Source organism: Thermobia domestica, chromosome 17 (genome assembly GCF_964235325.1).
Source record: "Thermobia domestica chromosome 17, izTheDome1.hap1.1, whole genome shotgun sequence".
Lineage (NCBI taxonomy): Eukaryota > Metazoa > Arthropoda > Insecta > Zygentoma > Lepismatidae > Thermobia > Thermobia domestica.
The window spans coordinates 62,810,764-62,825,280 of record NC_137470.1 but is presented as its reverse complement, the minus strand read 5'-3'; the positions used below and the strand labels follow the sequence as shown (position 1 = coordinate 62,825,280).

General features: G+C 36.0%; 1 protein-coding gene across 3 annotated transcripts in view; it reads left to right on the top strand.

Annotated features, from left to right (window-relative positions):
- The first annotated feature begins 3,607 nt into the window (after positions 1 to 3,607).
- The window catches only part of LOC145674643 (uncharacterized), a 90,008-nt gene continuing 79,098 nt past the window's right edge, over positions 3,608 to 14,517 (top strand). The window contains exons 1-3 of one of the 3 annotated variants that reach the window (XM_081744860.1): positions 3,608 to 3,707; positions 9,171 to 10,304; positions 13,889 to 14,021. In XM_081744860.1, the coding sequence (XP_081600986.1) occupies positions 10,266 to 10,304; positions 13,889 to 14,021 (172 nt within the window). In that variant the 5' untranslated portion in view covers positions 3,608 to 3,707; positions 9,171 to 10,265. Of the gene's footprint in view, positions 3,830 to 9,170; positions 10,305 to 13,888; positions 14,022 to 14,517 lie in introns of all 3 variants that reach the window. The other 2 variants (XM_081744861.1, XM_081744862.1) reach the window with 2 other exon arrangements.

Below are 14,517 nucleotides of genomic sequence, written 5' to 3'. Positions count from 1 at the left end.
GCCTTCCCCGCTGGTCTAGTGACTAGCAAGTGCGCCTTTGGTGTATGGTGTCCCGGGTTCGATTCCCGGCGAGAGAGCATCTATGATTTTTAACTGTTTCTTATGTTTCTGTGTTCGTGTCCCTGTCGTTATAAGTTATTAGAAAAAGCAAGTTAAACGAGTGAAGCAAGTAAAATTAGCAATAAGTAAGTTACTGAAACACGTTCGGTGAGCCAGTTAAAGAAAAAAAGTGGACAAAGCACTGACTTTTCGCGCCGTCCATGCGAATTCTAATCTATCTTGGCTTGATTTTTTATCCATTTGAGAGAAAGTATTGTTTCTTTTCGCTACAGGCAGAGACGGATCCAGGACCGACTTCTGGGGGGGGCGGTGGGTTGTCATACTGTTACTTTTAAGGGCTCCAAACTTTGAGATGGGTTTTATTTATATATATATATATATAAAATGAAAAAAATTCCCTCTTCTGGGGGGCGTCGTCCCCCCCCCTGGATCGGCCCCTGGCTACAGGTAATCACTCTTTTCGTATTTTTCGCTGTCGTTCACAGTTAAAGTAACTGACTACTCTTATTCTTTCTACGAATGATGGATCTTCTCTTTGGCTTCATGTCAAACATGCACACGTAATGAAAAGATGCTGTCGATAATAATAATAATAATAATAATAATAATAATAATAATAATATGAAATATTACTAGGTAACTCGTGTGTGTATTTCGACAATATAATTTTATATTATTATGTGGAAATAAGTAAGGCTGGCTGGCACCCCCCCCTAATTTTTTTCGATGCGCCTTATGGGTCCACGGTGTCCAACGTTCATCCCATCTCACTATCACCTCCTGTTCTCTCGATATAAGTTATCGACATTTTGCCTAAAGAGGGCTCTGCCGTGGTTCCATGACTACCCATGACATGACTCTTCGTTCATTTTGCATTGAAATCGCTTATTTTTCTGATTACTATGAGTGCATACTGTCCAACGTTCCTCCCATCACTCTACAATTTCCCGTTCTCTCGATATAAATTGCTAATATTTTGTTTGTAAGGGAGATATGGCGTTACAATTATTACGTTTGAAGAAGAATTCAGGAAGATATTGCCTTGCCACAAACAACACCTATTATTGTTATTATTATTATTATTATTATTATTATTATTATTATTATTATTATTATTTTACTTACCACTAATGTTGTCTACCTTTATTTGCAATGCAATGTGTTACTAAAAAGCAAATCAAATAACATTCCTCGCCATACACGCCCCCGAACTCGAAATACATGATTTACAGTTCTCTGTGTTAGGGGAAAGCACATTTATTATATTATTCTTTCAAATAACACGTTTCGCAAGTTACTTCACTTTCAATGTGTTATTTCATATCATTACTAACAATCATCTTGTTCCGATACGAAAATAACTCCCTCCTGCAAAAAAAAAAAAAGCCTGACCGTAGCGAAAGGGCGTGAACCTTCTTTATGCGATTAATCGGGTCCAATATTTCAATAAGTCTCTGCACACAAATATTTCAGTAAAAGAGGAAAAGTTATTCAAACTTTCTAAATACCTATTTATGGTCGAAATTTGGTTCCCTTGGAAATTTTGGAGAGTTTGAAGGGCCGCCATTTTGAACATTTTGATCTGATTATTCTGGTTAACGAACTCCTCAAGATATTTCAACAATTAATGTTTGTGCCAAGTTTCGTCTCAATCCGCTGAAAATTAGGGTGGTTATGGCATTCACAAATACCGTTATATATATACAGATAGATAGATAAATAGACACACAGAGGGAGAGAGAAAGTGTTTTGCTCTCTTCTCGCACCTGTGGTGCGTCAGAGCTAAACCGGGCCCCTTTGCAAAACGTTTTGACCAGCCTAACCTAAACACAAACCTCCTACTTGCTAACGTAGAAACGTGGTCGGGAGGTGTAAGGCATGTAGAAATTGTATTTTTAATTACCATGAGTACGGATTTGAACACTCCACTTCCATGTTTTTCTTTTTACTTTTTGCAGCTACATCGGAACGTTCAATTTTTATTCTTTACTAGTTGCAAATGGCGTTTACATTCAAAATATGAGGAATTTTGTTGGCATTTGTTCGGATATTCTTCTCTTTTGAAATGAAGAAAAGAATAAAAGCAATACGCAAAGACAAAAAGTATTATCAGTACTAAACATTACCAATAATAATTGCTACGAAAAACTAAATACGACCTCTTTTACCATCTCTCATGAGCTGCATGTATTATTAACAAAAAATTTTAAAAAAGTCCTCACTGAGATTCGAACTGGCGACCTTTGCATTTGTAAGCCAACACCTTAACCACTACAACAAGATCATGGCATGGTGATAGTTTAGTTGTCGGCGTATTTGTTGTATTTGTGTTTTATGTTCCCACTTCAACAATTTTTATTCTTTTTTCTAAGTTTAACAGCTGTTTCTGGTTTTCTCTTTTGGTGTCGTCCTTTATTTACACTATGCATTATTCGTATTCACAGCTTGTGTCCCTCTGCAATGTCTTATTCAGATTAAACTTTTCTTTTTGCCCCTCAGTAAACATTTGATTGATTTAATTCTCATACTCTCCACGGATGGAGAGCAGGAATGCCAGACTCGAAAAATAGGTGTACATTTACTTTCCTGACAGATAATACAAAGAAACAAACGATTTGTAATTTACGAGGGCTTCGAGTCAAGTTCTATTGATTATTTGAATAATCTGCAATATAAAACAATAAATAATAGTTGCCAGAAAAAAAACAGATATTTAAAAAAACATGAAAAAGAACGATGTTCTTTTATTTAAAAAAAACTCCACAGAAAAAAAAACGTTTTTTTTTTACAACAATAATGTCATGGATTTCTATATTAGTGAAAGGATATTCAATTCAGCCATTACCAGGTTGTGAGACTGGGAAATATTCTGGAAAACTTGCTGCTAATGCTTTCAAGTGTTGTACAAATGTTTTGTGTATTTCAGCAGAGAGTTTTTCACCTGAAGAATCAATGAAATCGTTGAGTACTGGAAATGCTGAATAGTTATTGTTTTGTACTCGTGCTGCCCATAGCCGCAGTTTCTTTTTCTTAAAAATAATTCTTGCATAACAAGTGCGAGTTCCATTTTATTACAAGAAATTTCAATTTTAGGCCTCGCGAACTCCCTGGCTAGGTCCCGCGGACCCCACTTTGAGAATCACTGCTTTAGAGTATAGAGCGATTTACGGCTCATTCCGTTCCTGACTCCTCGAAAATGGCAAAATTTAACAAAACTTAAAACGCAAATAGACAATCACGAACTAAAATACAAAATTTTCGTTGCATTGATATGTACGGAATGTGCCCACCTGTTATTTGACTCAATTCTTGATTATACATATTTTCCTTGGTTTTTATAATAAGTATAATTTTTATGATAAACGGTTATTTCAATTCTTTTACTACTTATAAACTGAACTGTAATTATTATTTTCAAAATAGAATAAATGCCACACATTGCTAATAGTTTTCATATGAAACGTTCATATGTCAACACTTTAGTTTCCATAGCAACCAAGTAAACGGTTATGGCAACACTTTGTTTATTTAGTTTCCATAGCAACCGTGCAAATGCTTTTAAGCTGCCTGGTGTGTGTAGCATAAGAGCTCGCCAAACAAGAAGAGTGTGTGCTTTAAAGCGCTAAAAATTAAAATCTTTTGGGAAGGTATGCAGTATTACTTTTATTCCCAAGTTTTATTTAAATATTTCTCTAGATTGTAAACTATACCAATTTATTTTTACTAATGTAATATCGCACTACATTGACAAGGAAATCAGTTTCAACAGGTAAGATTTGGAATACTTATTTGTTTCCGCTAATCATGATTCTGAGATTTAAAAACTGTAGTTATATAATCTGCAATATCAATAATTTTGTACGAGTGATAACGAAGAAAGAAGCAGGTTAAGAATAAAGGTACGAATATTTGGACAATTTACAAGTAAAATCGAGAATCGTTTCAAGTCATTTATAAGCGAGAAATTTTGCAGCTGACGGAGATAGATATTAAATAATAAAGAAAAGTGTAGTACTTTCCGTTTTTAAGGTTGGGTTGTTTTAGTACGAAATGCATTACTACTGACTTACAAAACATTTTTCGTTTATCTTCACAACGCCCGCTCTAGTTGGTACCCATAAGCATAGACGAAAAATTACACTATTTTAAAAGCTTCCCTAATTATAGTTTACTTTACTCTGCTCTGCCCTACGCTACTGCATTATACTCTTTTAAAGCGGTCCTATTTATCAATGCCCAGCTGGAGCGTAAGTTTACCCGTATTTTTTAAGCGAAGAGTTACATCACTCCGTGCAGATTAACTTTAGGAAGGCTGAGTATTACAACAAGAAATATCCTATAAACGCCAACTAATTTGTACTAGGCGACGGCTTAAAAGAAAGTCAGGACAGGAGCGCAGCAGGGGACCCGCGCGAGGATCCGTCCCTGTGGAGCAGGCGCACCAGCGACAGTGGGTATATGCATAACGAGAATAGCGGAAGAAAACTATATAGTAAGGAAGCACATGCCTCGCGTATGGCACAGCTTTGCTCTACTTTTATGATCACTTTCTACACCATCTTCGGGTTAAGTTCCAAAGTTGGTCGTCCGTTTCTAGCAAAATTTACCGGGATGAAATGAATAATTTGTTCGTTCGTATGCGTGATAGTATACAAGGAAAGCGAAATTTGTGATTATCATGTATTTACATAAGCGGTTTTAAACATGGAACTATTTGGCAAGCGGAGGGAACTACTTGGTGCTAGGTTACCGCATGGTATGATTGTGGGAAAGTAATGAGGATTTGTATTATAACATGGCTGCAGGTATACAGGCACGTTGCCCTAGGTGTGAGCTAACATTAATACAGTTTGTGAAGCAATGCGGTGATAATCAGAAAAATCTATTAAAAGTATGTGACAGTAATCGTTTAATATATCTAAGAATAAATTGCAGAAAGTAAGATTAGCAAATAACTGCAAAGAAACGAGGAAAAAGTTATACTTTTGAATGTAACGGTAAGTAAGATAATCAACCTGGCAACTAACCCCCCTTCACTCGCTTTCGTTCACTCGATATTACTATATGGATTCAGTATTAAGATTTGATCAAGTGAATGAAAGTGAAAAACCATGAATTTTTAAATTTTCGTAACTTTAATTACCCTTTTGGCCGAAAACTAGGTGGGCGACCAACTTCAGAATAAATGCCATGCCTTCACATAGCACTTCACTTCATCATATCTTCCTCATGGAGTACTACGTGGTAAAGAGACCTTTCCATTTCATATTTCTGCCTTACTATAGATATGAGGGGTAAGGTCCCGACATATTTTGTGTATCTATCTTATAGAATCTTATTGTGACATCAAGTAACATATTTCTTCTGTATATTTTACAAATTTGTGCCCTCCAAAATAGGATAGCGCCAACGTGAAATTTATATTTCGTGTTATCTCCCAGAAAATAGACAGGAATGCGCTATAGAACGCTTCATTGTGCCCATGTGGTACAGGTAAAGTTAAATAAGCCAACCAAACATATATATATAGAGTTTTTATCTTTTTTTTTTTTTTTTTACATTTATTTTACAGATCCATATCTTACTATCTACTTTCCTAAGCATAGGCAAAATTGAGAGGACCATAATGAACATGGTCATAAACACTGGTGTTCGTACAGTTTTTCGTCACCTTACAGGGTCTATTTGTTCCTTGTACTTATACCAAATATTAATAAGCCAAATGTAATGTTTATTTATCTAATCTAATAGAAATAAAATAAAGAATTGTTTGTCTCTGTGTCTGTGTGGGGTCTGGGGACCAGACGAGTGGACCGAGAGTTACCAAATTTTGGTCACGGGTACCTTGGTCCAAGCCCCAGACCAAGGCGAAGCGTTTTTATTCAAAATTCGAACCAGAGTGTCTCAGGGGAGGGGGTCGTTTACATGGACATGTAAAAGTAGTAGAAAGTGACGGATATTAGTGTGAAATTCATAGTTTCTGCGGTTGCTGAGATCAATGGTGAAATTCCGATTGCATTAGCTCCATTCGGCTGTAAACCGAGTGTCAGCAGGGGGGGGGGGGGTTACCGAGACATGTATAAATAATCCAATATGACCTATATTAGTATCAAATCCATAGTTTCCGCGTTCGCTGAGATAAATGGTGATACTCTCACAAGCGTTGACTTCCAAATACAGCCCCCATCGGTTGGGACCCAGGGAGATTCAGGGGGCGTTTAACGGGATATGTAAAAGTAGTACAAAATTACTGATTTTCCTTTGTTAAATTTGTTTACGTAAATATTTTATCTGACCCATGCGAAGAATGGATATTTCAGCTAGTGTATTAATGAAAGGAGAAAACTTTTTTACACATCAGGTCCTTTGTAGGTGCGAGTTCAATGATATACAAAAAGTGAGAAAGTGAATGACTGGAACGGAACTCTATCCTGGGATCTTTGGCATACTGTGCCGATGCGTTAACCAAACCCTGCCCAGTCCGCTTCCCAGAACAGCAATACACTCTTTCCTTGTTGAACCCGGTGGTCTTTACTCAGATCACATGGCTTGTACCATAACCTAGATCCCAGGTTCGAGTCTATCTCAAGTCATAAACTTTTTCATTCTGTGTATATCGTGTAATATTTATTCCCATGGTTCTGTGTTCCGATTTACTACTTCATTTAGCACTAACTTGAATATGTGAATTGTAACACATATAAGCTACCTTTATCGGAACAACTAAAACAAATAAGAGCAAAGCTTATGAATAAACTAAATACAGCAAATTACTAAATTTTATTCGTGGAAGCTGATTAAATAAATTTCGCTGAATAAATTATGAAATTGGTGAGTTTATTGAAGGTCAATGGATATTTCGGAAGTTGAATATGACTCTTGCGGTTGTTTCCTTGTCGCTTAGATAAAAGAAAACAATTGAAACTCATATTATTCCTTTCTTGGCTCAAATATACTTAGCGATTCTTGAAGGGATACAAGGAGAACAGATACTTTTGACAGAAATTACTTTGAGTAATAGGATACATATTAGTAATAAGAGTAAAAATTGTGCTCACTGAAGCATCCAAATTTAAAATGACATACCGATGGCACGTTTGAAAGACCTCTTGTTATCTTGATCATGGATATTTTTTTAAAAGAAATAATTGGCGCTATCTCGGTTTAGGGGGATATAAATTTGAAAAATCTATGGGTGAAATATGGTACTTCACAATAGGATCGTATAAGAAATCAAAATATGTCGGGATCTTACCTCTCATATGTATCACAAGGTAGAAATACGAAATGCAAAGTATGCTCTTTACCACGTAGTACTCCATAAGGAAATGATGATGAAGTGAAGTGGTGTGTAAAAGCAGTGTACAAAGTGATCATAAAAGTATCGCAAAGCTGTGCTATATAGAATATCCGTTTGCTATCCTCGTTTATGCGTATACCCACTGTCGCTGACGCGTCCCATCCCTACGGACACATCCTCGCTCGGGCTCCCTACTGTTCTGGAGTTACTTGATTAGATAGCATTCGTGCTTTTTGGTGCTCACCTAGTACAAGTTGGTTGGTGGTTGTAGGTTTGTTTATGTAACTTTATACTCAGCTCTCCTAAAGTTAATCTGCACCAAGTAATGTAACAATTCCCTTAAAATTGGAGTTGTTGTAAAGCTGTGCCACACGCAAGGCGTGTATTATGCTATATGAAGTGTTTTCTCCACTGTTCTTATTTATGCATATACTCGCCGTCTCTGACGTGCCTGTTCCCTACGGATGTACTACCACGCAGAGCCTCTGTTGCTGTCCTACTTTGACTTGGTTGCATAGCATTCGTGCTTCTTACTGACCCCCTCATACAAGTTGATTCGTGTTCTATGCAGTGTATATTTTATGCCATATCTTCACACGCTGTATTTATACTCAGCCCTTCTCAAGTCAATCAGCACCCATTAATGCAACTCATTCCTTAAGATACACTTTGTAAGTGAAAGCATTTCCTGCTAAGAGAAGTCAGTACGGTATGTCATGAATGTAAGTATACCCCTAAAATGAAATAGCACAGAAAAAATAATCCTGTTAGTAGAAAAAGTTTTAAATAGTAAGTACAGAATAAACTTGATGAAGATCTTTATTCGTGCAATTATTTAATATACTAGTTCTATGCATGAGGAATATTAATAAGATTGAATTAACCTAAGAAGGAAAGAAAAATGATGTACGGTATTAAATTTAAATTTGGGGAGATGAGCACTAATACCTGTTTTAATATACAATTGTTTTACTTTCGATCATTGTGTCTTTAAAATAAGTGCCGAAAGTGTTAAGAAAGCAAGTTTGTTTTAAAGTCAATAAGTAGATACTAAGAATCAGAATGAATATTGCAGATAATGCGCTCTAATATACTCTTTTTCCAAAGTGAAGCTTTAGTATAACTTTTAAGTTTATGGGGCTAGAGCCCGAAAAGTAGACTATTTGTTCGCGAGAGTGAATCAAAAGTAAAATAAGAAGCAATACAGTGTAGAAATTATTAAGTATGAAGCTTAATAATAATTTTTTCTATTACAGAGTGATAGCGGCAATGTAAGTCTACAAAGCAACGTAAAGAAATCTTTGAACAATTCCCGGCTCCTATATTTCCTATTTTTCCTATATATTTGCGTCTCTTCCTACGTACTCCAATATTTCCTACATTTTAACGAAACCTCCTATATTTTTGTGGTATTGCTACTTCCATTTGTGAAAATAACATAAGGAAATAAGGTGTGGGTTGTTGGAGGTCATTTTGTCTCCACAGTAGGGTGGTTGAATTTATACCCTTCTGTTTTGTTCTTTCCTGCTTATTGTCTAAAGATAATTACACCAAACAATATACAGTTAGAGTAAAAAGTATTCATACACCTACAAAATGAAACAAAGAATAAACTAGTTTCATCATATTCTTTAAAAAGTTTTATAGAGTAGTGATTTTAAAGACTTATAAATAATTCATTTAGGTGTATAAATACTTTTCGCATTAACTGTAGGCAAATAATTGTAGAATATGTTACAGATGGTCAAATCTGACCTTAAAAGGGCCAGCTGCAGAATGTTTACATTTTATATTTTATTTTACATTTCAGATAATTGTTCCAGGAAGGGTGCAGCGATATTTCTGCTTCTTCTCCGTAGCGTTTTCAGTATTCCATTGTCATTTCTCCGTTTTTTGTTCTGTTCATACCTATTGGATAATTAAAATGTTCCTTCCGATAGGTAGAAATATTGTTATATGAGTTTCTTTGTTCCATGCTCTTTCAAAATGTTCCAAACGCACAAATGTTCCAGGAGATAATTGAAATGTTCCTTTTTCACAGCTTCACGAAACCACCTATATTTTTCATCGTGATTTCCTTCCTATATATGTTCATTAGCGTTGGAAAGCCTGGAATTTATGCTAAAGATGAAGACAGTTCATTGTTTGATCATATAGGAACAATTTGATAAACAGTACTTACGTGAGTTCAATATTATTATTCGTGGAAGTTGATGAGATTAATTTTGCAAGAGAAAGTACGACATTGCTGCTTAACTCACACGATGTTTCTGAGGAGCTCGTCCAGACATAATGTTGGTTAGTGCCCACGAGTTTCATTTTGCAGTGCTGTGTCACCTTAAGAGGAACGGGAATGGGGAATGGAGGAAACTTCATAACGAGGAACTACATAATTTATATGGTTCACCCAACATTGTTAGGGTCGTCAAGAGTAGGAGACTTAGGTGGGCGGGTCATGTAGCTAGAATGGAAGAAAGTAGAAACGCTTTCAAAGTCTTGACTGGAAGACCAATCGGAAAACGACCATTAGGAAGACCTAGGCGCAGATGGGAGGACAATATTAAGATGGATCTCGCAGAGATTGGAATACAAAGTAGAAACTGGATGCAGTTAGCTAAGGATAGAAGTCAGTGGAGAGCTTTTGTGAACGCGGCATTGAACCTCCGGGTTCCATAGGCCATAGAGTTCGTTAGTTTGTTAGTTAGTGTCACCTTAATTAAATTTCATTGCCTAAATGTGTTGTTAATGTTTTAATCGGCTTGGTGTGCAGAATGTCCCAGTTTGAATTGGCAAAGAAAAATCACTTGCAATTCTGTGGTCTCCATACTACACTTTCATACGACCCTGTTCAAAACAGCGCCTCCCAGCCTATTTTGCCATACGTGTACAGGGTTTCTGACGTTAGATGGTTGATCTTAATCCATCGCTATGCTGTGTTGTCAAGGTGAGGTTTTTTCTTTCTTTCTTTCTTTATGGGGTCATAATGGGAAAACTCTTTATAGTGTATGAATCGTGTTTGTTCCGAATAAGCCATGTAGCCACAGAAACAGGGATAATACGAAAATCATTCTTACCCCATAAAAGGCAGCGCAAGCTGCTCTTTTCTGCTTATACATTTTAAGTAATCTATCAGTGAAACAATTTGCTTGAGGATGAGAAATAGAAATTACTTTGGTATCCGTTAAAGATGTTCTAAATGTGGATATAGGGCTCTCCAATCACAACAGGAGTTGTGATATACTCCGTGGTCTGAGTGACTGAGCATCGACCTCAAGAGTTATATAATGTGTGGTTGTTCACGAGTGAACTGAATAATTTCGTGACTAACACATCAGCACGGAAAGCCGGAGGCTCGCGTTCTAATCTCGTTCCAGTCGTGGATTGTTTTCGCTCTTTGCATATCGCTGTTATGAATAGTTGGAGTCGTGAGAACCGTAATCTTCTGTAGCTATACGAAGTCAATTTCGGTTCGTACCTTGTATATATACCTTGGTTGATCTCTTTTCATGGCATTCCCTTAAGCAAATTATATTACTTTATGTGTGAATGTAATTGAATATCTATGTGGTAAGCGTTATAGATTGTTGTAAATATTTTAAAACCTTACGACTTGAGTATTACCACTTCACTAAGTATTGGCAATTCGCACTGTCGGCACTCAAATCTTTGTTGTAAGACATTTAAGTTAGACCACTCATGATTATTCTAGTTCAGTGCTGATGCGATGGATTATGATGCTGGAATGACAAGAGTAGGAGGAAGGAAGGGGGTTCTGAGAAAATCCACACACACGATGTTTGTGCACCACAAAGCCTACTTGGAGGGAAATTGGATCGAACCAGATACCCACGCACCAGAGATGAGCGTTCTACTACTTGCCCCGTAAATATTGATAAGAACAGTACCAAAACTAATCATATCATATATAAGTATTCAAAATTCCCTCATATATTAAAAAGCCTACAAAAAACAAGTTCCAAACTCAATATTATTAAAGTCACTGGTCTAGAAAACTGTCAAGCATATAACATTCAGCATTTCAGTGAAAGTCACAAATCCGAAAAAAGAGTTAGAACAGATAACATTTCACGTTTCATCAGTAAAAAATTTCTGATCGAAGTAGTACACTTATTTATTAAAACTAAAATATCGTGTAGCAATTTCAACAATTTAACGTTGTCTTTCTCAGACGTTCAATGATAAACATATTAGGAACCCAAGTCCTAAATGTGAAAGGTCCAATGGCCCCTTGTTTGTGTGAGAAAACACGTTTTTTTTTTCTTGCTTTTTCCTTTTTCAAGCCACCTACGTTAAATCTGATACCATACATATATCCCTCTCCCACCTGTTTTCTTAATGAATAGCAGCTAAAACAAAGTAAGAAAAATGTTTCTGGTTAAAACTACATATAAACATTATACAAATAACCCTATGCAGTGTATAGAAATAAATCTAGACTTCTTCTTTCTTTCGATTTGTTCCAGCACTTCACCCCACAGCTCATGTACCAACAATCCATTTGTCCAGTTTACTGATTTGTCACTTCCATTGTACTTTCTCTGTCCATTGTGCTTTCTTCCTTTTCTTATTATTTTATTCTCCATTTCCAGTTCTTGGATTCCTTCCCAATCTATCTCATGATCCGTTTCTTTAACATCTTCTTAAACATCGTTGTTCTTCCTCTTCACACTTACATCGTCCCTGTCTTATTTCATTCTTTCATCATATTTTTTAATTTTCTTTTTTACCTTGTTTCCCCAGTATATTTCATATCACTATTCTTCACGTTCCACCTTATATACAACATTTTTATGTTCTTCACATATATATCCCTCCATCTTCCTTCTATTCCCCTCGCGCCGTGTAGACTTTGTGGTGGACAAACACCGTGCTCGTGGGTTTTGTTAGCGTTCTCCCACTTTCATCATTCCACCATTTCATTCATTTCTCATCATCACCGTCTCCTTTAGCCTAACCGGTATAACCGTGGGACGTAAAACTTAAAGATTTCACTTCTTTTTTCCCTTCTATTCCTCATCTTCGTAACTACGTCCAAACTCTTCTTCCTTCTCTGTTCACCCTTATTACACCGTTTTTTATGAACCCTTTCTCCGGCGTTCTCTATTCTGTTGCATTTCCTCTTCTCTTATTCTTCCCTTTTTCTTCTCTCCTCTATTTTCCTTCTCATTAATTTATTTTTGTTGTAACCATTTTTCCCTAGTAACTTCTCACTGTTTTCCTTCGGTATCCATTTCCTCAATTTTCTCCATATACCTTATAAAGTTCCTTTTCGTGCTTTTATGTGCATTACTCCTTTCATGTGAGTAATTCCCTGCTGAGGAGACTTTCGTTTATCATCTCGTAATAAAAATCGTTCGTCTCATCTTTCTGTGGTCATGCCCAGTAAGTTCATAACATTATACATTTTCACTTCTGTTTCCATTCTTATGCAGTTCTCTTCATCTTTAATCTTCGTTACGAATTTCTCCAATTGCCTTGTTCCTTTCCATACTTCCGTTCATTCTATATATCTGTCGAAAATCATCAGGTTTCTTCCTCCCTCTACCATTTTCTGCTCCTATGAAAACATTTTAATATTTTTACGATGAGGCGTGCATCTCTAGTGTTTAGGTAAATATTTGCATGTGCAAAAGCACGTAAGAATACCGATTTGTGATAGCCGCGATGGATCAATTTAATGTTTTCACTTTTTTCTACTTATTCAATAGCTTTTACTGATAGGACTGCATTGAAACGAAAGTAATATAATACTGCACACGTCCGATGTTTCTTGTTTAAATATTGTAACAAAATGCGACTAGGGAGGTAAAATACAGTTTCAGAAAATTCAAAAAAAATGTTATGACATTGAGAAAAGATGCAAATAGGTGCATATATTGAAATAAGTGCCCAAAGGTGAAACCAGAACACAGAAGTGTTTATTTAATGTTTTCTTTACAAGACAAGGTAATTTACACATTTAAATAGAGAAAAAAATAAATAAATAAATAAAAATAAAGGTGCATAACCTGAAATTTCCACTTTTACTCATAAATTGTTTAGCGCTGTGTGTTAAAATCAACTTACTACACAGTTGTTAAATATTGAAGTAAACAAATTGTTTTGACAACAAGAAAGGTAGAGTGAATGAAATCGAGTATTCATTATTCTGAAATGAATATTCTGGTAAGTGCCGACTAGTTGGGCATAGATTAATACAATAAGAGGGCTGTTTTTTCATCGAGCTTAAACACATAAAGAGGAAGCAGCATGAATGAAGGATAAAGGATAGCTAGAACTATGTTACATTAACTTAAGGTTCTATTTATGTAGTGAAAGGAGGACACTTTAATTTGATTTGTTTATATACGGAAATAAATTGACCAACAATTTAATTCTTCTAGTAACGTTGTTTCCTTAAAGAGTTGTACTGATGAAGATGATAATTCGTTATTGAAAAGTTTTGTTAATATATTTTATCTTGGATAAATTTATATTTGTTTCTTAAATGTTTAATGGTATTTTCAGGAGAAGTTGCTCAAGTTCAGAAAGCCTGGCTGGAGAATGGAAAAGGACAATATTCAAATTAGTGCGTCATCTGCAGCAACAGGAGCTGCTGTAATGTTTCCAACCCTTCAGAGACTTCTGAACATTGAATCAGGTAAAGAGAAGAAAAATGTTTGAAGATAGTGATCTAGAAATCAGGAATTTAAAAGATCGTACTTTTAAATCTCATTTAGAGCTATCTTCACTTGGAGCTCTGTAATCACATTCATTTAAATGAAAGTGTAATTTGATCAAAGCAAACACTTACCAGGTGTGTTAGTTGAAATTTGCCGGTTTTTTCGAGAAAGAAAACACTTAATATTCAGGGAATCTCACAATTTCTTTATTCAAAATAATGACTATTGGATTCTACACACTTTGCCCATCTTTTAGGCAAATCATGGATGCCATCCCCAAAAAACTTTTTCTCTTTCGAGCCAAACCATTCGACGAGCCATTTTTCGACGTCTTCAAAATTAGCGAAGCGCTGCTCTGCAAGTGAGTGTACCATCGAGGCGAAAAGGTAATAGTCCGACGGGGCGAGGTCTGGAGAGTATGGCGGGTGCGGTAATATTTCCCAATTAAGTGTTTTTGATGTGTCCTGCACCAGT